At 46.2% G+C, this 21,073-nt stretch overlaps 1 protein-coding gene across 1 annotated transcript in view; it reads right to left on the reverse strand.

Moving 5' to 3' along the window:
- The window catches only part of otofa (otoferlin a), a 44,909-nt gene that overhangs the window by 7,561 nt on the left and 16,275 nt on the right, over positions 1 to 21,073 (reverse strand). Inside the window, 39 exon segments of the mRNA XM_055506174.1 lie at positions 11 to 156; positions 516 to 591; positions 670 to 807; positions 931 to 960; positions 1,099 to 1,265; positions 1,789 to 1,951; positions 2,038 to 2,199; positions 2,267 to 2,326; positions 2,328 to 2,366; positions 2,368 to 2,388; positions 2,739 to 2,786; positions 2,788 to 2,901; positions 3,416 to 3,550; positions 3,904 to 4,028; positions 4,176 to 4,193; positions 4,196 to 4,259; positions 4,261 to 4,326; positions 4,328 to 4,369; positions 4,695 to 4,739; positions 4,741 to 4,848; positions 4,986 to 5,102; positions 5,208 to 5,298; positions 5,527 to 5,627; positions 5,742 to 5,862; positions 6,046 to 6,095; positions 6,097 to 6,233; positions 6,341 to 6,449; positions 6,794 to 7,017; positions 7,140 to 7,326; positions 7,746 to 7,932; positions 8,025 to 8,184; positions 8,312 to 8,396; positions 8,553 to 8,615; positions 9,463 to 9,594; positions 10,486 to 10,540; positions 10,800 to 10,926; positions 11,004 to 11,077; positions 16,445 to 16,644; positions 17,968 to 18,067. Coding sequence (XP_055362149.1) covers positions 11 to 156; positions 516 to 591; positions 670 to 807; positions 931 to 960; positions 1,099 to 1,265; positions 1,789 to 1,951; positions 2,038 to 2,199; positions 2,267 to 2,326; positions 2,328 to 2,366; positions 2,368 to 2,388; positions 2,739 to 2,786; positions 2,788 to 2,901; positions 3,416 to 3,550; positions 3,904 to 4,028; positions 4,176 to 4,193; positions 4,196 to 4,259; positions 4,261 to 4,326; positions 4,328 to 4,369; positions 4,695 to 4,739; positions 4,741 to 4,848; positions 4,986 to 5,102; positions 5,208 to 5,298; positions 5,527 to 5,627; positions 5,742 to 5,862; positions 6,046 to 6,095; positions 6,097 to 6,233; positions 6,341 to 6,449; positions 6,794 to 7,017; positions 7,140 to 7,326; positions 7,746 to 7,932; positions 8,025 to 8,184; positions 8,312 to 8,396; positions 8,553 to 8,615; positions 9,463 to 9,594; positions 10,486 to 10,540; positions 10,800 to 10,926; positions 11,004 to 11,077; positions 16,445 to 16,644; positions 17,968 to 18,067 — 4,087 coding nt within the window.

The following is a 21,073-nucleotide window of genomic DNA, read 5'->3' on the forward strand; positions in this document are numbered from 1 at the left end:
CCGTTCTCACCATCAGCTCATCTACTTTGGCTTTAGCCGGTCTTCTCTCGGACCCGTCTGCCGTCTGACCCTTCTTCTTGTCCTTCGCGCTTTTCTTCTCTTTACTTCGTTCCTTTGTCTTGGAGCCTTTCAGGAGAAGGTCATCGGGTTTGAGATCTGATTGGGAGGTGAGTGGTGGTAGACAACGTGGGGTTGGAGTCGTGAGGATGGATGGTGGGGTTGCACACAACACAACACAATACAACACAACACAACGCAACGCAACGCAACACAACACAACACAACACAACACAACACAACACAACACAACACAACACAACATCTCACTTCACGATGCTTGTTAGTGACTCTATAAACTCTGAGAAGGAGATCAAACTAATGAAGGAAGCTGTGGATAGAGGATGGATCCATGGGCTAATTGAGGAAGGACTGCATGCACGACCGAAGGCTGGGTCTGATATCAACACCTTTTAACTTTTTCACTGTGTATGCTGTAGTTTGGAGGAGCTCAGTACCTGCCATCTCTGCTGCTATCTCCAGGTCCTCCCTCTCCTCCGCCTCTGCCTGAGCCGCCTCCTGGGCTCTGATGGTCTGGAAAAACAGAGGGAGAGCAATATTGACGATAGGGCGAAATCTTGCAAGGTTAAAAAGGATGAACTAGACACAAACCTTCTTCAGCGTCTCTATGGAAGCAAAATATTTGGACCACCAGTCCAGCACTCGCTCGTCTGTCTCCTCCTCATCCTCCACTCCTCCCTTCTTTTTCTTCTTCTTCTTCTTTTTCTCTTTGTCACTCTCTTCCTCGGTCTGTTAAAACATTGACAGCACCGGTGAGTCTCACCATCATCACCTCTTACTCAATGAGTCACCATTAAACTGCTGTAGCACTTTTTTGTTTACTGACAGATTTCTGCAGGAAGCGTTACTCACCATGTCAACTTTCACAACAGCGTCAGACATCTATGGGGGGGGGGGTGTCACATAAACAGCACAAAGGGTTAATACACACAATGGATGATGCAGAAGCGGAACACAGGAGCAAAGGCAGATAAAAGGGAGTGGACATGTGCTTCATATATAAAACACAGGAAACCTTACAGCATCTAACTTGACGACGGTGTCCATCTTTCGAATCGCAGGCTCCGAGTCCACGTTGACAATGATGTCACCTGCAGAGCGAGAGAGGGTGCGGGAGGAGAGGCTGGGTGAGGAGCGAGGCTGCGAGCCGCCATTGGCGAGGACCATGTAGCCGTTCATTAGCTTAGCTGGAGCGAGACCAAGGTGGAAAGACACCGGCAGGCAAGAAAAAAACGCAAGATGGGGAGGAAGAAGACGGAGGAGGGAGGATCCAGGGAAAGGTGGTCAGAGCAGAGAAGAAGAAGAAGAAGAAGAAGAAGAAGAAGGGGAAGAAAAGAAGAAGAAGAAGAAGAAGAAGAAGAAGAAGAAGAAGAAGAAGAAGAAGAAGAAGAAGAAGAAGAAGAAGAAGAAGAAGAAGAAGCGTTAATAAAGAATGACGACCCATTCTTTAATCACCAGAAAGTATGTTGTTTTAACCTTCTTTAACATACATTGTTCTTGTATTTTAAAAAGGTTAAAACAAAGTCGAAAGAGAAAAGGCTAAAAATGATTACACATATTGTTTCACCCATGTTTGTTGAAGACGCACACATATTTATGAGAAATAAAGCAAACAAAGGAGTGAGCGAGAATTTGAATTCCCTTTAACTATTTAACAAGATTTTGAAGCCTTATATAAGTGCTCTAGAAGAGTCCCTGTCCTTTTAGTACCTGCTGTGGCCCAGTTGCTGGAGTTCTTGTCCGGTGCAGTGTAGATGAAGCGCCTGAGGCTGGTGACAGCGTGAGAGCCCACCAGGATGAAGCGGCCGAAGGCTCTGCAGTCCACGACCCGGATGTTGAGAGGAGGGTGGAGGAGCTCGTTCTCTGGGAGGTCCTGGGGCCCGAGATCGGAGCGCAGGGATGGGTTCAATGTTTGTAACAGGAAGCAGAGTTTTAATGACTGTGTCCGTTTGCACCCACCACTTCAAACCATTTCACCAAGGTGCTGAAGTTGGGGTTTTTCTTGTAGTTCTGGATGAGGGCGGACTGCACGCCTCTGCCGGCGCACTCTATATCCACGCGAGGCCGATCCACCTGAGCCAGGTTGATCCTCTTCAAGTCCCTCAAGCCCCAGAACAACACCTACATCGGAAATAACGAGAGAGTGAAAAAGCAGCGAGGGAGAAAGAATCCTGAGACGAAGCCTCACCTCTATGCGGTAGCGGCTCAGCACAGGCCGGATGCCCAGAGGCACAGGAAGGATGGGTCCCTCGCTCCGAGTCCGTCGGCCCTTCGAGGGGCGGGAGGTCAAGCTCTGCCTCCTTGACCGATCTGTGAGAACCACACAAGGGTTTTGCACATACTACATTTCTAAAATCCAAAGGAATGGAAGTTGGTACAAACGCGGACGAGGAGCCAGAGAGTACAAGGAAGTGGGGGTGAAGGGGGAGAATGAAGGGGGGCACCTTTATTTGAGGAACAGCAAGTTATGAACAGCAATCAGAGCTCGTCTGATCTCCTCAGCTCGAAAGGAACCTATTGGAAAGGGGAGTGGGTAGAAGAGCAGGAAGACGACAGTAGAAGAAGGGAAGGGAGGTGGAAGGTGGATCTCATGATACTGGTATGTGTGGTAAAGTAGGAAAGCATGTAAGAGCTGAGTGTGCCTATTCAGCACATCACACCTGCAGCAGCTCAAACGCCGCCAGCAGCTCCCCGGCGGTGCAGTTTCCCCCGGTAGATCTGGTAGTACTCCAGCTGCGGCGGGAACCTGGGGGGGCCGTAGTGCTCGTCGCACATCTTGATGGTGGGTTTGGCGAACGTGCGACCTATGAACTCCGCCTTGCCCTGAGCGCCGCCACGCGACGCAGCCGGTTGAGACAATCAGGGAACAAGTGAAGGGAGTTAGAGTGCAGGAGGTGCAGTTCCTGTGACAGCCGCTTGGTGGCAGTATTAGTCAAAGTAGTCGCTGCTATTAAAGTGAAAGATACTAGAGAATCCTAGTGTTTTCTATCTGTCAAACAGAGATGTTGGTGGGTTTTTTGCATTTCTCTACAATCTCTAATGTTGCAGCTGACTACATGCATCACCAACAGCTCATCAGCAGCTACATGAAGCAACTCAACAGCCATTTAATAATTAAACGTCTTATGCAGCACAAGCTGACAGTAAAGCTGTCACACTCTGTGTGGTCAGAAGGCAGCTGTGGTGAGGGTGGAGTCAGTGTTGGGGGACGAGGTTGCAGTGTGACATAGGTGGACAAGAACAAGAGGGACGGAGAAGAAGCAAAGGACATTTAATTGTATTAGCAAACTCTTCTGATCATGATGAGCAGCATGAGTTGGGCTGAGGAGGGTCCTACCACAGTGTCTTGGTCATAGAGTTCCACTACGATGATCGGAGGGTCATCTCTCAGCTCACTGGCTTCTCCAAACAGCTCCACATCATTAAAGACCAGCAGCTGGTCCCAGGTTGGACACAGAGTCTCACTGAGGACCTGAAGGACACATGCAATCAACACGTATAGTTGTCCTGTCTCACTGTTTGAGAGGCTTATAATATGATATATACACTCCACCACACTCTCCTCATACTAATTTATTATACAGAGTCAGATCTGTGCTCTGCTCCTTTTCCTGGTGCAGAGACGTTGACCTAATTGTGGCAACTGGAATTCACAGAACCAGGGCGGCTGTGGTTGAACTAGCGGGCTTTAAATTTTTAATAGGAGTGGGCTCAGTAAATATCAGCGAGACGCTGCTGCCGATGCGGCTAAGTAAATCCTTCCTCCCGGGGTCAGGGGAGCCTCGACGTAGCTCCAGCAGAGGATAATGGGATTCGCGGCCGTACCTCGGTCACCTGACTGTGTGTGGAGAAGAACACGCGGGCGAACGGGTCCGAAAGGCCACTGCTGTCAGCGGCAAACAGGCTGCGGGCCTGGTACATGTGTGCTCTCAGCTGGAACACCTGCTTCACTGTCAGACACACAAAGACACACACAACCTCAGCTGCAAAGCAAACGCACACCCAGGTAGCTAAAAAAAAGGCAAGTGAGCGAGTGGAGGAATCTAAAAAGACACATTGAATGTCACTAGTATTATCTCGGCGCGTGCGTGACTTACTGTTGTAGACGAGACTGACGGGGGCACAGACTGGAGGCCGGGGCCCACTTTAGCAGCTTTGACCTCCTCGAACCCGTTGGGCAGGACCGCTGAGGAAGTCCTTGCGCTGCTTGTTGAGCGCCAGCCACAGATACAGCTCCAGCTTGGCTTGAAACTGTCCAGCCTGCGGGACCGAAGCCCTTCTTACCAGGAAGCTGCAGGCGCAGGTTGAGAGTCATTGTCAAGACCACTGACCTCATTCATAGACGACTGATAAAGCATTAAGCAACACAGCAGCCCGTAGTAACACTATTAATACAGCTATTGCCCCATTTTTATTACTGTGCTTAACGTTAAGCTCTAGTGTGTTTTAATTTCATCTCTGATGTTCTACTGTACTACTGTGGAACCCGGATTTGCCCGATAGGAGAACAATAAATACCTGGCCCTACATGAACTCATTCTGTAGGCACCTTCCCTTCAAGCTTCTATGAATTTAATGCTTTTCTATCCTTTTGAAGTAGTGAAACGCGAAAGTACCTTAAGAAAGACGGCTTTGACTTTGCCACAGTCTTTGCCAGTTTCCCTCGTCCACTATGGAGTACAGGATGTCTTTAGAGGGAACCCGGGCGTAAGCCACGCGCTTGTTGTTGCTCATCATCCAGATGAAAACATCTGGGATGCTGTGCTGAGGCTGTGCAAGAGAAATGAGTTAATATTCTCAGTTCTTCCCTCAACACGAACTTCCCATGGGGTGTAATACAGACTCTTCCACTGGTGGTGTAGTATTTATATCATATGACGGTATATACTGTACAGTACAGTAAGTACCTCGTCAGCGAGGAAACGAAGCTTCTGCAGGAAGTTCTGCGCCAGCTTGAGTTTTTCTCTGACCGTGTTCTTCTTCACCTGAGTCCGTATCTGCCGGGCCTGTTGGCCCATGCTGTCCTGCAGGAGTGTGAGAGTGAATCTGCTGCTCAGGTAACAGAGGGTGCATCAAATGCACGGGTGCCGGGTAGAAACGCTGCGGAAAACGGGGGAGCGGCTCCGTACCATCTCCCTCATGCAGGACTTGAGGCGTTCTCGGTCCAGCTTGGTTCTTCCTGCCTGGCTGACATCTTTGTTGGCCAGCGTCACGAAGCGACTGTGAATAGAAAAAAACGCAGCTAATCATTATTTAAAGCCGCTAAAAGCAAACAATAAAAACACCGATGGCTCCTTTTGGCCCAATGACCACAACATCTGTTTGTTAGGAGTGTTTTAGTGTTGATTTACTGCAGAGAGCCGCTGTGTTTGCAGATGAGTTGATGAGGGTTGCAGAGGGAGGTGCAGCATTTTATACAAGACAAATACATATGATCGTGTTGCTTGCCTGCAGCCAACGCTCAGTTCCTCCAGCACCCCCCGGAGTCTGCGCTCTGGAAAGGCCTTCTCTGTCTTAATGATCTCCTGAACATCATTCAAACCCTCTTCCTGTCAGGACACAAAAAAGCTTAGCACAAAACAAGCTTCCAGTGGTGTTCACTGTGTCAGTATGAATACAGTTCACTGATACTATTATACTGTATATGTTATACATATACAGACCAACTTGTCAGCGATCTTGTCCATCATGTTGGAGTTGTAGAGTCGGCGGCGTTGGTCCTGCCACCAGCTTTTTATGTAGACGCATGGCTTCTTTTCAAAGTAGGGGAGATGGAAGTAGTTCCTGCAACAAACATCTGAAAGCTGTAATCTACAGTCTTGTCTTATCTGCATCCTTTTCTCCTTCGAAAGGAAAGGAAAATATGCGCCGACATTGTGTACCGTGCATATATTCAGTTGATGAGTTTTGATATTTTTACAAATTTTTTTTCTATTCCACCGTCTCCTAGGATCCTCGACCTCTGACCTGTCAGTGACGACGGGCTTCATGAGCGGCGTGGAGGAGACGGAGGCCAGGGTCTGCATCCTCATCCGCCTCATCCTCACTCGAGTTCTGAATGAGCTCGTTCTCCTCCTCCTCATTGTCTCCATCTTTCTTCTTCTTCTTTGTTGACGACGGCTTGCTTATGCCATCTATTTGGTTGCCGTAGTTACCTGATAGAAGGCGTGCATGGCTACAATAAATCCCATTCATACTGCATATGCTTTCACATTTATCTTTATGTTTAAACTTGCTGGTCAATATAAACAGATTTATTTACCTATTGTGATTTCAAAACTAATCGGCTTGTCACCAATCTTCCTGTCAATCATTGTGGCCTCCAGGAAGGAACCAAACAGGAAGAACTCCTCCATTTTCCCTGTGGCACTCTGAGAAAGAGAGAAAGAGGAGAACAACAATCCTTGTTGTGACCAAGCTCTCCTTAACTCAGGGACGCAGGATTAGTCAGCGCCTCTGGCCTTTAGACAAACATTGCTCATTTGTGCTGCAATGTCTTCGAGGTCCCTTTTCTAACCACACAGTTCTGACTGAGCAGCTTGTGGAAGAGCTCTGCAGGTCCCAAATTTAATACTATGACATGCTGATGAGAAGACTTTGTATGAAATGTTACTCCTTTTTTACAGTAGTTCACTGTAATTCTGTCTCTAATGGAAACAGCCAAATATTAAATGCTTCCATAACATCATCCCATAAAACAATTAATGATCCTCACCTCTGAGATGTTGGACACAGTTTCTACCTGGACCTCGGTGGAGCTCATGATCTCGGGCGAGGCGGTGTCCAGGATCTCCACGGCGACGGAGAGCAGGAGACGAGCTCTGAAGGACACACCTTCCCCAAGTCCCTCGTTCAGGTCCTGGTGCTCGTCCATCAGCGTGTACTGTCGGGTGGAGCCGTACATGTTGACCCAGGCTGGGCCCAGCGTGGGCAGGAACCCTGGAGGCGGTGATAACAACTTAAATCCATCCAGCCGTCGGCCGAGGTCAGACTGGCTGAATAAAATCAAATGTATGAATCAAATAAACTGGTTCAATGTTGCTCTGCGCGTGTGGACGCACCTTTGTCACAATCATTCGATATCTTGCGCAGGTCAATGAAGTGCGTTCCTATGGCAACGTCATTGACCTTATCCGAGTCTCGTATCTGGACTTTTATCCGTTTGCAAAGTGGGGGGAAGAGCTCAGTGAAGATGACCTGCTCATTCCAGATCGGCTCATAGCTGCTCTTCTGGACTGAAGTCTTTCCCTGGCGACACACAGGAAGGACACAGGTCTTCAGAACAAGAAGATGAGTTTCTTGCAGGAAACTAGAGCTCACATGTGCAGCCCTCAACCAGTCCAGTCAGTTTCCCAAGACGTTCAGACTTGGACTTTGCATTTCTGTACAGATCCAGGGTTGAACAGCTTTCTTCCAGTATACTTTTGTTCTAGCTGACATTTAAAAGACAACAAAGGGATTTTTGGATGAGTGCTTTTAATGAGGCACAGTTATGGATTTTAACCTTTGCACCGCTATAGTCAGTGTGGTTCCAGAGGACTTACTGTAAGACATCACATTCAAACCGGCTGTTAGTCAGTTCCCCCATTAACATTTTTTGAACAAAGGCTACAAAACCCCCCTTTTCCTCCCTAGAGCTAGAAACAAGTGGACGTGGAGGAAATTACTTTCTGTCCAGCAAACTGCACTTGAACGTAGGGATCCACCAGGTCTCGGTTTTCTCCTATGAAGGCCTTTTTCACGTTGGCCATAATGCTGGTGTTCATCTTAGGAAGGCCCTCGGCGCGGTAGACCTTCACATAGAACCTGGCCCACTGCCTCTCTGCCGGGATGCCCTCTGGAAGCAGGAGGTTTCTGAAGACAAACCGCCAACGTGTTTACGCCTCATAAAACATACACACGCTTCCGTTTCTTATCTTGGACATTGACTGCTAACGGCTCGTTACCCCTCGATGTCGTCCTCGTCCGTCTCGTTGGCCTTGTGTGGAGTCTTTATGTTGTCGCCCTTCCCGACCACAGCGATGTCACACTTTATATATCCTTTACATCCAGCTGTGATGTCATCTGGATCGGACAGGATGGCCCACTTGTGGTAGAACTGGTGTTCTTGGATAAATACAATTAGATAATTCAATGCCTGATATATTTCATAATCACATTTTAATGAATGCCTGCATGCTATTAGCTGTTTTTAACTCTTTTGTTCTTATCAGAGTCACAGCTTGAAGTTTACCAGGCTGAGAATAAACAGTCCCAACATCCATTTTGAAGGACCCCACCAAGGTCCCACTCCGGAGAAGGTTCTTAGAGTGAATGACCTATTGAGGCAGAATTCATCATCATATTACTTTAAAAAACTCTTACATGCTAAGAATGGCATGCACAAATATTCAGCAAGGTGCTTTTAAATCAATTCATTTAAAATTAGTAAAATATTTTTAGCTTAAAACTGGCTGCTCGGCCTGTTTACTTACTGAGAGCTTGATGATTTTATCGAACATAACATCAGGGGGGACGTGGAAGTCAAAAACGAAATACTAAGAAGAAAAAAGAAGAAAAAATTAAATTGCTGCGCTTTGATATATTTTACATTTGTGGTTTTGAACTATCACCAGCGAGCAGAGGCAGTGAACATCGGTATGATGTCACAGGAGATTCTTTGAGAGCAGTGGGAGATTTTTGATGATGCTCAGGACAGGACGACATTGGCTGAGACTATTCACTTTTATGTGAAGCAAAGGTGAAATGGCTAATGTACACATGTGTCTAATGTTTTCAATGCCTGTGGAGCCTATGATAGAGACACAGGGCTGTTGTGTAGCGTCCAGCATTGAAAACAAGGGATTATACAACAATGTACATAGACCTACTGTACTATAGGCACATGAGAGTGATTTATTGCTCTAATTGAAGAAAGTAACATAAATCATTGTGACTTTATGGTTCTTGTGATGATCTAGTTTTTCCAATTTCCTTAGTAAACCTCAGATTACAGATAACAGTCTCCTGCCACCGCCGCGCTCATACGAAGAACTGGGAGCAATATGTGTGTGAGGAAGGCGTGCTAATACGAGAGTTAACGGTTTTGTACACGGGGACGTTTCAAAGAAGAAACAGGAACAATCAATAGCGGCCAACCCGTCAAACTGTGCTCTGCCTGCAGGAATGCAACACAAGTTCCTGATCCTCAGCACTATCAAGTTTCAACCTGCACTTTACATGTCAGTACCAAAAAATGGAATTGACGTGATGATCCTATTTGTAAAATAAAATCTGTGTTCAATCTGTACCATTAAAAAGAGGCATATTTATTGTGATTAACATCCTGAACATGCAGAAAAGAAGCATTCCTGTGGACGAATGAACCCGATATTAAAGTGTGACCTCGTTGTAGTACGGGCAGTTGGTCGACTCCTTCATGGACGTGTACTTCTTGTCGTCTCCGATCTCCACACACACCACCGGGTCCATGTTGAGACCGATGAGCTGCCGGGCCTCGATCACAGTGATGCTGATCTGAAGCAGGACAACAACACACTAGAGCTAAATACAAGCGGAGCAACTAATCATGCAACATTAAATTAATCTGGGCAGATTTCAAAGGTTGACAGCTGATGCTGATTACAGGCGGTGAAGACTTTTGTCAGATTAAACTAATTTAGCTTGTGATTTAACTTCTGAGCTGAACTGTTTCCTTATGTAGTAATTGGTAGACAGAGTAACTCAAAGCGATTCCCACTGGTTTAATTAGACTTTGGATGATGAAGAGGAGCAGAAACTGAAAAAGACCAAAAAATAGGTCTCATCTATGAACCAGACTTAAAGATTTGAGTTTGGCGCATGAATATATTCATGTTTCATAATTAAATTGGCCGTGGAGTAGAATGTAAACACTCTGACCACCCTGATTCTCTTATTTCTTTCTTCCAGTGGTGCTGGTGTGAATGCATGCAGTACGTGATTACCAGAACATCTGTGGTCGGATCAATGTCTGTCTTAAAGTGACACATAATTACCCAATAAAACACAGCTTCAGCTCAGTGACAGTGGCGTTCTCACTTAACTCTGCATGGAAGCGTCTTTCACACAAAATGTCTCATTAAGCACATCTCCAGGGTGTTGCTACCGAAATATGCATGACTGCAGCGTTTTTGTGCCAACGGGAGGCGACTCTTTAGCGTCTTCATCTCATTAATACTACAGTAATTAACCTCAACACAAACCCAGCTTCGTTTACACTACATACAGTAGGCAGAGATGCAGGCACTATATACTGTACTGTACTGTACACACACACACACACACACGCACACACACACACACACACACACACACACACACACACACACACACACACACACACACACACACACACACACACACACACACACACACACACACACACACCTGGTAATCGACTGGTCGCCCGGAGCTTGGTTCCATCTTGATATCTGGCTTTGACCTAAAGGGCAGCAACACAATCAGGGATCGTCAGGATTACTGCTGAAGCACAACAAACCCAAGTTCAAATCCTCCAATTCCAATACTCTCATTTTACTTTACAGTACAGAACAAAACACATGTGACTGTAAATGGTGGTACTGTGGATCTGCTCTCTACTGTTTGACAAGCACAGCCATTAGGACTGAGCTTTACCCCCTGCATGCAGATGTGCATATTTGAGGCCATTCCTCTAGTGGATGTGAGACACACTACAACACCTCTTATTGGAGACGTTGGTGGTGACGGCAGTGACGGAGGCCAGAGAGATGGTGTCTGGTTCCATAGTCCCTGCGAGCCGTATTGCCCTCCTGTCCAGGTCCTCCGTGTCCAGGACCGCCGGCTCATCTGGACGAGTGAGCACATCAAGAATAAACACAGAGAGGTGGAGAGAAGAGGCAGACCAGTCGTCCGTGGTGCTTCACCTCCTTTCCTGTGGTCGTCTTTGGTGAGCTTGATCTTCCCCAGCTTCATGGCTGAGAAAACTCCCTTGCCTGCTCTGATGGAGAAGAAAGAAACCGATATCATTAAAGTGAAACTGCACTGTACTATACTGTAGTTGTCTTCTTAATTAACTGGCCAGTAGAGAGGGAGTTAAAATGCGAGCCACCATGGACTCAGTCAAACTGCAATAATAACACATTAGCCTTCATGTGTTGTCTGTATCTTTGCTGACATTTACAGTAACTGCAGTCGTGTCACCACCTTTCACCACTAACGCAGCCCGTCCGCCAGACCCTCAATCACAAAACAAGCGTATCCAGTGTCTGCGCATAGATATTATCTGGATCGCATATCACTACAACAACAAAGGGCCTGCGATGTGGGTCGACAAATGAGGGGCTTTAATAATTAAAAATGAGTGTGACTATTCAGTTGGCTGCGGATATTGATACAAGTCAGGGAAGCATTGAATAGGAAGGTTTTCCGATTGCTTCCTCGAGCAGAGTTGAGGCTATTACAGTTCAGTTTCATGAGAAGCCTTTAAAGTTTGAAAGCTGAGTATGGAAAATGATCAGTATGTGTGAAGTCATCATCCACGGCTCCATCTGTCCTATAAAAATCACCTGCTATGTCCTGACAACGGCAAAGACAGATGGAGCATAAACCAACCTGAAACCAATGTATAAAGACAGGAAACAAAGTAAAACAGGTAAAAAAGAAACAGCTGGACACAAACGCAAATATGATCTTAAACTGCCTCATATAAAATTATGATGCACTTTATTTTGATACATATATATGTATATATATATTTTATAATATAATAAAGAACATGTGCTCTACTTTTTCTGTAATTGTAAATTAGCAGTAATTTAATCCATCTTCATGTTTACTTACAATTTATGAACAGGTCAAAGAAAAAACTTTCACACAATCCATATGGTTTTATACATACCAGATAAAAGTCTTGTGGTCCTACTCAAATTACCAGAAGTCCACCTCTAACTTCCTCCTATTTTACGCTACATCGCTAGGTTCTGCTCCGCTGGTATCACTGACCAGCCAGGCTCATACAAGCTGGACAGAGTGGGTGAGACACGACAGAGGACTGGACGGCGACAGAAAAGGTGGGGGGACGTGCAAAGACATTCAAATTGAGGAGGAGGAAAAGACGAGGGGTGGGGGGGTTGTAGGGATGGAGGGATGAGGGGATCGAGGAGTGAAGGGGTGGAGGGATAGAGGGATGGAGGAGTGGAGGGATGGAGGGATGGAGGGGTTGAGGGATGGAGGGATGGAGGGATGGAGGAGTGGAGGGATGGAGGGATGGAGGAGTGGAGGGATGGAGGGAGTGGAGGAGTGGAGGGATGGAGGGATGGAGGAGTGGAGGGATGGAGGAGTGGAGGGATGGAGGAGTGGAGGGATGGAGGGATGGAGGAGTGGGGGGATGGAGGGATGGAGGAGTGGAGGGATGGAGGGATGGAGGAGTGGAGGGATGGAGGAGTGGAGGGATGGAGGAGTGGAGGGATGGAGGGATGGAGGAGTGGGGGGATGGAGGGATGGAGGAGTGGAGGGATGGAGGAGTGGAGGGATGGAGGGATGGAGGGGTGGAGGGATGGAGGGGTGGAGGGATGGAGGGGTGGAGGGGTGGAGGGATGGAAGGATTGAGGGGTGGAGGGGTGGAGGGATGGAGGGGTGGGGCCACATACCCATGCAGCACACAGAGGGAAAGCAGCTTCTCACATGAACTCCTCCAACAGGAGGTCGTGTTCAAGTTTAAAAGAAAAAGCCTAAAACCTTGAACGATTCCTCTTTTTCAACCACCCAGTCTTTTATGCTGACTTAATGATGCTGCGACTCAAAAAGCAAAGTAACTTCACAGGTGGGCGGCTGACTAGTGTTGTGGAAGCTATGGTTGGTTTATAGACGGCTGCAGGTAAACCTCAACCTAAGACATCACCAAAATATTCACATTCTCACCTTTCATCTAATATAAAGACCATAAACGCATCAGTAACTGCCTGCTGCACTAAACACAACACATCGAGCAAACAGAAAGCCTTGAACGCAAAATGAAGCCTATTGAAGAGGCACCAAGCTGAGAAATGAGTCCCACCTACAACAAATAATGTACAGACTTTAAGTCTGGGAAGTGTTTGGGCCAATTATACTCACAAAAGGGAAAATAGGCAGAAGGGCAAACGATGCTGAGTTATTCCCAAGGTGACGCGCTGGTATCTGACAGCGCTTCCGCCTCCTCCATAAAACAGCGGTGCATAAACTGTGCCGCTCCTCCGCAGCGATGCGTCCATTTTTATTGTGCCCATTAACAGGGCGGATGATGAGGCGACCACAGCGACCTGCAGTAACGCCGGGCCTCAGATCGGCCTCGACCCTGTGGCCGCGCGCACGTTGGCATGTTCACTCACGTTCAAGCCTCGTTTGCGCTGTGGAGTTCATATTTGCTGACGCGGCTGTTTCAGAACTTCCAGTAACAGTCAATGCATGGGCTAAAAAGTTTAGAGGCACTGCTCTAATTATCAGTCTCTGATATTTATTCAACTTCACAGCGTGTGCTGCGTTTTCTTTAAATGCATTGTGTTCTAATGTGATAAGCACCACTGCGGTGAGAGCGTCTCATTTGTTTACCTTTTTGTTCATTTCATCAACCCCGGTACCAAACTCCCAGTCAGACCTAAACCAGTGAGATGGGCTGCCAGCGATCAATAATTCATGGACATATTCAGGACGTTCTGCTCCGAGGGCTTTGCTGAATGCGGCTCGGTGAGACACCCCAGGCACACCTGCACTTTCTCACACATGTACAGATGAGCCCGCCTGCAATTATTTCTCGTTTCCAGCATCTTTTGTGCCGGAGCCGGAGAATGACCGACTCCACAGGGCGGCACAGAACCACCAGAACTCCGCCTCCTGAGGAGCTATTGAACACTCACACACACTGCAGGCCTCTCTCAATATTTGATTCCCTGTTCGGGGCAATGTTAGTTAAATGTTCCACTTTTGATTCTAGAAAGAACTTGTTTAGACAGCGAATAACATTGTGTGCCTTCAATCATTAATGCAGGACTAACTGTTATTGTATGAGTGTTTGCTCACAGCAGCACCATCATTATTGTTACATAGTCAGACGCTTATGCAAGTTTAAAGGCCCTCTGCGTCTTTATGGCCTCCATATACTTAAACAAACCAAACAGACACCTGAGGGCCGACTGTTTATTTGCCTCTGTGCATTTATCTGCACTGTAGTTTATGCTGTTTCTTTATTCTCTGTTTTACCACCACTCTGGCTGCAGACAAGCAAAACAAAGGGATGGTGCAGAAAATAAACGCACAAAATGTTGATTGCGTAACCGACACACATGGACAGGTTTTAATTTTTAATATTCAGTACAAACAGCACTCTTACATTTTTTACTCTGTTGTTGCAGCAACTGTCCTAGAAAACGCTGCTCTGAATGTTTCACTCGCGTTATTTCACTTCACACCGAGCCGCGCTCATCGTTTCCAATAGCAAAATAATCTCCTGCAAACCACAACAGAGCCGACGAACACGGAGTCGTCCCGCGGGAAAATACGTATGATGAAACAAGAAATGTTCGGAATCGAGTCTGACTTTACCTGCTTTGTTTGGAACCAAAGCGACAACGACTACACAGCAGGACACAAAAGCAGGACGACCCCTGAAAGGGAGCACTTCATCTCTGCTGCTGCAGTATCTTTGACAGTTGCTGTCACCAGATCATCATCAAGTGACACCTGAGGACTTAAAAGGTTGTCTTCAGCACATCTGCATCACCAGCAGCAGAATTCCCCGCAAAGATGGCAGTGAAACGGCATCACAGCTCCGCTGGCACCGCCATAAATCACCCCTGGGGCCTGGAGACGACGCAGCGCGAGGGATCGGGGACGTTGCAGCAGCGGGGCGGCGAACTCCGTATGCAATTTCGCTCAATTAAGTGTATGATGAGGAACCAATACGCCTTAACAAGCCACACACGCTACGATATATCACAGCCGTACTGCAGAGAAATAATAAGGCTGGAAACTCACTGAGCGCTGCAGAGCCTCAGGCTGTGAGGGTGGAAGAGAAGGCGCTGTGCAGAACTCTGTGTTCCATGTACACGCCGCCCATGTGGGGTTTTTCTAGCCTTCAAAAGTTGCAGAACCTCTCCCGGCAGTCGATGAGGAGCAAAAGGCAGCAAACACACACGCGTGGTAGAAGCATTTAAGAATAAGAGAGTGGCCGGTGGAAGGTAGTCTCCCGTATCTGCTGCTCCTGCTGGTTTCCCACAGAGGATAAAGTCACCCCAGGTTATCAGCCGCGCCACATTCGTGCTTCGTTACCAGAATATGGACCATTAACAGCACTAGAGCATCTTCACAAAGTCCAATTCTGGGAAGCTCTCAACCAGAGATAAAATGAGGAGTTGGTAATTTAGGTTAAAGAAGATTTGATAAGAAGTGGCAAGGCTATTAAAAATCTCTCCACACTCCCATCGGGTCTGGCCAACAGCGGCATAGGGCGGATTAGAGGTGGATTTGTTGGCCTGAGTGGCTGGCAGCGCTCCAAAGACTGACTGACAGCTCTTTGCTAGCGCAGGAGCAACGTGGACATGACAGGTGGCCTCATCAAGAAGAAGACATGAGAAAAGGGAAATTCGTGGGAAAAATAAAAACCAGACTTAATGCTGATTTAAGTTCAGTGTTAATGAAACATCATGCAGATGACTGTACTGTAGCACACACACACACACACACACACACACACACACACACACACACACACACACACACTGGTCTCACGCGGCCATTCAGCGTATTGATGAATTCAGAAGTGTGGCTGTGCAGAAGGTCTGAGGAAATCAATACCACCCACAGATAGGTTTATATGCTATTCAGCAAAAACACAATAAGCAAACCACTGAGGATGCGCAAAGTGGCAGAGAGCATTTCGCAGGGCAGACAGTCTCAGTTTTTTGCTCTGAATCTATACTGCACAACAGTGTGCACCCTGCGGCTCCAATATTATAGATGATCACATACAGTATGAGCACAGTGCAGCCTTGTTTTCCATAGTTAAAGGCTTGCATTGATTCATAGGTCAATAAATGATATGATGCTGCTTTAAGTCACAAAATGTCCCTTTATGATCATGACACTTAGTTTTCTTTCATAATAATGGCAGATGTTTTATCGTCTGTTCAGCCTTGTTAGTGAGTGAATGCTAAGGCCCTGTGTTAAACTCAACCCTGTTCAAGGTTTATTACTTCTCAGTTGTGTCATTACTGCTAATGATCTCCTAAACGCTGGAGCACAGGATTAAAACAATTGATCATCAAATCATATCTAGTGCAGTGTCTCAGTCTGTTGTGTGGAGATGAGCTTTACTGCATGAGGCTCTTACTTCCTGAAGGTGGGTATGGAGCCCTGTAAGGACCGCGCTGGAGACGTCCCGGAACCGGGGCTTTGTCCAGACAGCAGGCTGTCGGTTTCGAAGGCGAACATCCCGTCGCGGTCATCGGGAACGTCCAGGAACTCGCCGTCGCTCCAGACGCCCACTGTGCCGTCCATCGGCTGGTATCGGATCTCTATGGTGACACTGGTCTGGAAGCAGATCAGACGGGTTAAAGCACCGATTTCTCCAATGCACGCCAGCGTAAATGTCGCAGAGCAGCTGTTAATTTGAAAACATCTGGATGAAGCATAATTTTCCTGCTGGATGAAAAACGTTTTAGAGTCCATCTGTTTTCCTGGTACTTGCTGGAGGAAACCAGGTTCAAATCGACTCTGAAGCAGCCCAGAAATGCTTGTGACAGTGTAGTTTGTCTCTGGCGTCCGTTGGGGACGCGTATTTGTCTAAATAATATCCTCCTGACAATTAACGTTTTATTATAGAAGGACCAATTCATTCCACTGACAAAGATGGAGGAGTCGGAAGCATCCACGGGGCTCGTTTCCTCTCCGCTGTCTGTCTCCGTGTCACGCTCTGGTCTTTAAAACCTTGCAAGGCAATCGCTAAGAGATCCAGCTGTTACTATGGCAACCGCGCCAGAGCCGAGCCGTACGGAAAAGTAGAGCTCTCTGCTTTACTTGGGTTCTGTTTTAGCACTTAGCCAAAGGGTGTGTGCGCCGCAGAGTTTCCCCTAATTGAATATGAGCTCATGAGTTTTCGGTGAGTGTGTGTCAGTGTTACCATCTCAGAAACGCCACACATCAGCACTCCCAGCGCCACTAAACGATTCCGCACCCCAGGGTGCATTCAAACCGCATGTGGGTGAGTTTCGCACATTTCTCCACGCACGCACACCCTCAGCAGAATCATCCTCAGTCATCTTCACCACACGGATCAGCTGTCTTAAACACAATGTCCGATCAATACACAATCTGATCTATGTTGATGGCCGTTGTCCTAATGTGCTGATGTTGCTAAGAGGCTGTTTTATTTCCATCAGGGCCTTGTTTATGTGCAGGCCCTACAGTAAATGCTGTGGCCTTTATGGGGGAGATGATGCTTATTCATTCTATTATTGCCATAACTCACGGTGCAAAGGAAGATTGAAGATATCATTTCAATTATACTCCTCAGAAAATACAGATACACACGCAGCACCAGACAATATTTACCAAGGTTAAACATAAGGATGCCAGATTTTTTCAACAGAGCCTACTGTTTGAGCTTACATCTAGTTTCTACCAACTATTTTAATTCCATTGAGAGTTCCAAGGTTACAAGCCCTGCACTAAAGCGTTGGAGATGCTTTTTCATTCCAGTTACTGCATGTTTGTGATCAGTGGAATGCCTGTAATCCAACGTTACATGCTTAGTTCTAATTGATCCTTTACAGACTGTGATTGACAAATAAATAATGAAATATTCACCATAGTCTTCCCACGTTGTGCGTTCTAGTTTGAGAGCAGCGTCTTTACCTTTATTGAGGTGTTGTTGTCATCGATGAGGGTGTCCGTCAGCTCCAGGTGCCCCTCTTCAGCCACTTTTTGAAGAACCATACAGAAAGTGCCCACAAGCCTGCACCAACAGGGAAAAATGAACTGATTCAATTCAGAAAATGATTTAAATACATATTTAAAAAAGTTTTGCCACCTTTGAATGTTTTGCTAAACACTTAAATACTAATTTGTTAGGCTTGTTGACTCTGGGGATTAGCAGTTACTACTGGAAAGATTTAAAAAGGTCAGCGTTAGAAATTTAGTATTGTTTTAAATTTACTTATTAGTTAATGCTGCCACTAATGAGACCACATAAAGTATGGCAGTGGATTTTACACAGCTCCCAATGAGAGACTCAGGGGTGAGAACGTTTCACACAGTCAGATCATCAAAGCTGGCAGCACATTTCAGCATCAGGATGAAATCGCCAGCCACTTCTCTTTACTGCTTCTCATCAATACCCCTAAGGACAAGCAGGTAAATGGATGGAGAGCTACACACCGATCATTCACCCCATGCTCCAAATGAAACCATCATACTTTTAGTCCGCCTTTATTTAGAAACCTGGCGTCAACATTATACGTTACAGTATTAATACGTTGCACTGCATTAATGGAAAAAAAATGATGGCTGAAAGTTTTACAACTATGCATTTATTTGTAAGAAGCTTTGGTATTTTTTATGAAATGTTACACACTATACAAGACTGTAGAACCAAGAACCAACCAACAAAACACGACTAAAGTGAGTCCAGAATACTGAGAGAGGGGGAAAGTAATAGACCTGATTGAAGACAAAACAGGAAACAAGAACAGGAAGTGACAATATATGGCAGGAAACAGGAAACAGGACGTGTCAGGAGACAGACGGACGAACCACGGCGCCTCCACCAGGCTGGAGGCCAAACATCACACAAGCAGGAAACCTTTCATTGGCCACTAAAGAACACACAGCGCAGCCCAGAGTCAGATGTTCTAACTCTATTTACACACACAGACATCCATACACTGCAAACACTGTAGTGGTGTTATATTACCTTACTGTATATTCATCCACAGTATGCAGAATGATTTATATTCCAATTAATCAACAAAATAATCTCTACAGCAGAACAATCAGCCTGCTGAACAGGAGTCGAGGGACGAAACCTGCAATATCATAAAACGGTACATGATCGATCACTTTAACGCGTTGATGTGTGCACACATACACTTTCAGGCACATCAAAACCACGGAGAGCGCATACCCTGAGCTCTTCCCCAGCACTATCGCCTGACAATCAGGCAGAAACTACACATCCTGTAAACAAACACACCTGTGCTGAGAGCAAAAGGCTCCCTTATTAAATCCTTAACCACATAATAACAACAGAGACTCGGCTTCAACGAGCAAACAAAAGCTGCTTATCACCTGCTTTTATTCCTCCCCTCTCCCTCCACTTATTTCACTTTTCACCTCTCCCGTTTACTTCCTGTTCAACCCAGTTCGACCCGCTGCAGAAACCGAGATTCCATCTGTCAGCAGACCTTGAATACTCATAAGTGAGGTAACTGAAACTTCCAGTACTTGACACCACTTTGATTCCAATTTATTCAAAACAAGGGCGTTCTTCCCCTCAGGCTCTGACAGACGCCGGCTCAGCGAAGGTGCGCGTCTGCCTGATGCGCAACTTTACAGACGTGACGCAAAGAGAATATCTTCAAGGAGAATGAAGCTGTAAACGTATTCTTTGAAGATGAATGGAGTGGCTGTGAATGGAAATACAGGCTAATCCACCCTTTCCTTCTCCAGACAGTGATGATCAATATGTCCAGGCCTCCTTTGAAAATGGCCTGTTATTTCCTTTCAGCCATTGTAACGTGTGTACAAGTGCTAAATAATTGACCTGAGCAGGGCCTATCATGTTCTTGCTCACTTTTTAGCACTTCAAAGGCGCGCATTCATTATTGATTCTAGTTCTGCAAACAATTTACTTTCATGTCCTCCATAATTCAGAACCCCCTTCTCTTTCAATTTGTATTACTTTGCTTTGCACGCTTCAGGTTTCTTTGGCAAATCCAGCAATGACTTTGACAAAACTCCAGGCCCGGATGAACTGGAGAGGAGTCAAGCGCGAGTTTGAAATGTAAGAAAAAAAATGTTGCTCGAATTGAGTGGTTCTCAAGGTGACACTAATCCAGTGCAGGTGCTGGAGGAGAGTGTGAAATAGAAATGTCACAGCTTAGAGGTGTGTGTGATTTGGCCTTTGATGAGAGGAGAAAAAAGCCTGAGCCGAACACGAGCAACAGCAACACATTTTGTGAACTACATGACTGCAATCACCATTGATGCCATTACCAGAGCCACAGAAGCTGCATGCTAACATGGTGGAGAACACAGCAGGTCTGAAGACGAGTCAGTGTTTGCTTACGAGCTTGCAGCGAAAGCTACAAACCCAGATTAAAACCAGAAAGCTACAGTAAAGATGAACAAAAACTCTGAAAGGAAATGAAAAAGTGGGAGAGGGAACAGTTTGATTTAGTGCTGAGGTCAGGAAAACAGACAGAAGATTCATTTCAGCAAAGCGTGTCCTTTTGCTTGATAAACACTCTCATCTCATTTCAGAGGAAGAGAGCTCCTCTACAACTTGCAGCCAATTTTAAAGATCAAACAATGAAAAAGAAAACCACCACAAATCAAATATTATTTCACATTCGCGGTAAAGGCAGAAAGTGGTGCAAAGGTTCCAAATGTCATTTAAAGGTGAACAGCCTCTTTCTGAAGAGGCAGAATGGATAAAGATTTTAATACCAGAGACTGAAATTCAGACAACAACAACGTCAATGGGCTTCGTTCCACCGTTTCATATCCCTTTAGAACCCACAACTATGCACCTCTATAATCACTGCTGTGATTAAAGGCACAAGCCTCAATGGGCCGTAGCTCTGGTTGCATATAGAAGTAGATTTGCTGAGGTGAAGCTCGGCGTCTCAGACTAATGGAGTTGTTGCTTGCACGCAGCCGGCACAAAGAAAATACCACTTTGATTCTGCAGCTTTTAATTTAGAAGAACCTTTCATGGACTGATTCTCAGTGAACCCAAATG

Source organism: Betta splendens, chromosome 24 (genome assembly GCF_900634795.4).
Source record: "Betta splendens chromosome 24, fBetSpl5.4, whole genome shotgun sequence".
Taxonomy (NCBI): domain Eukaryota; kingdom Metazoa; phylum Chordata; class Actinopteri; order Anabantiformes; family Osphronemidae; genus Betta; species Betta splendens.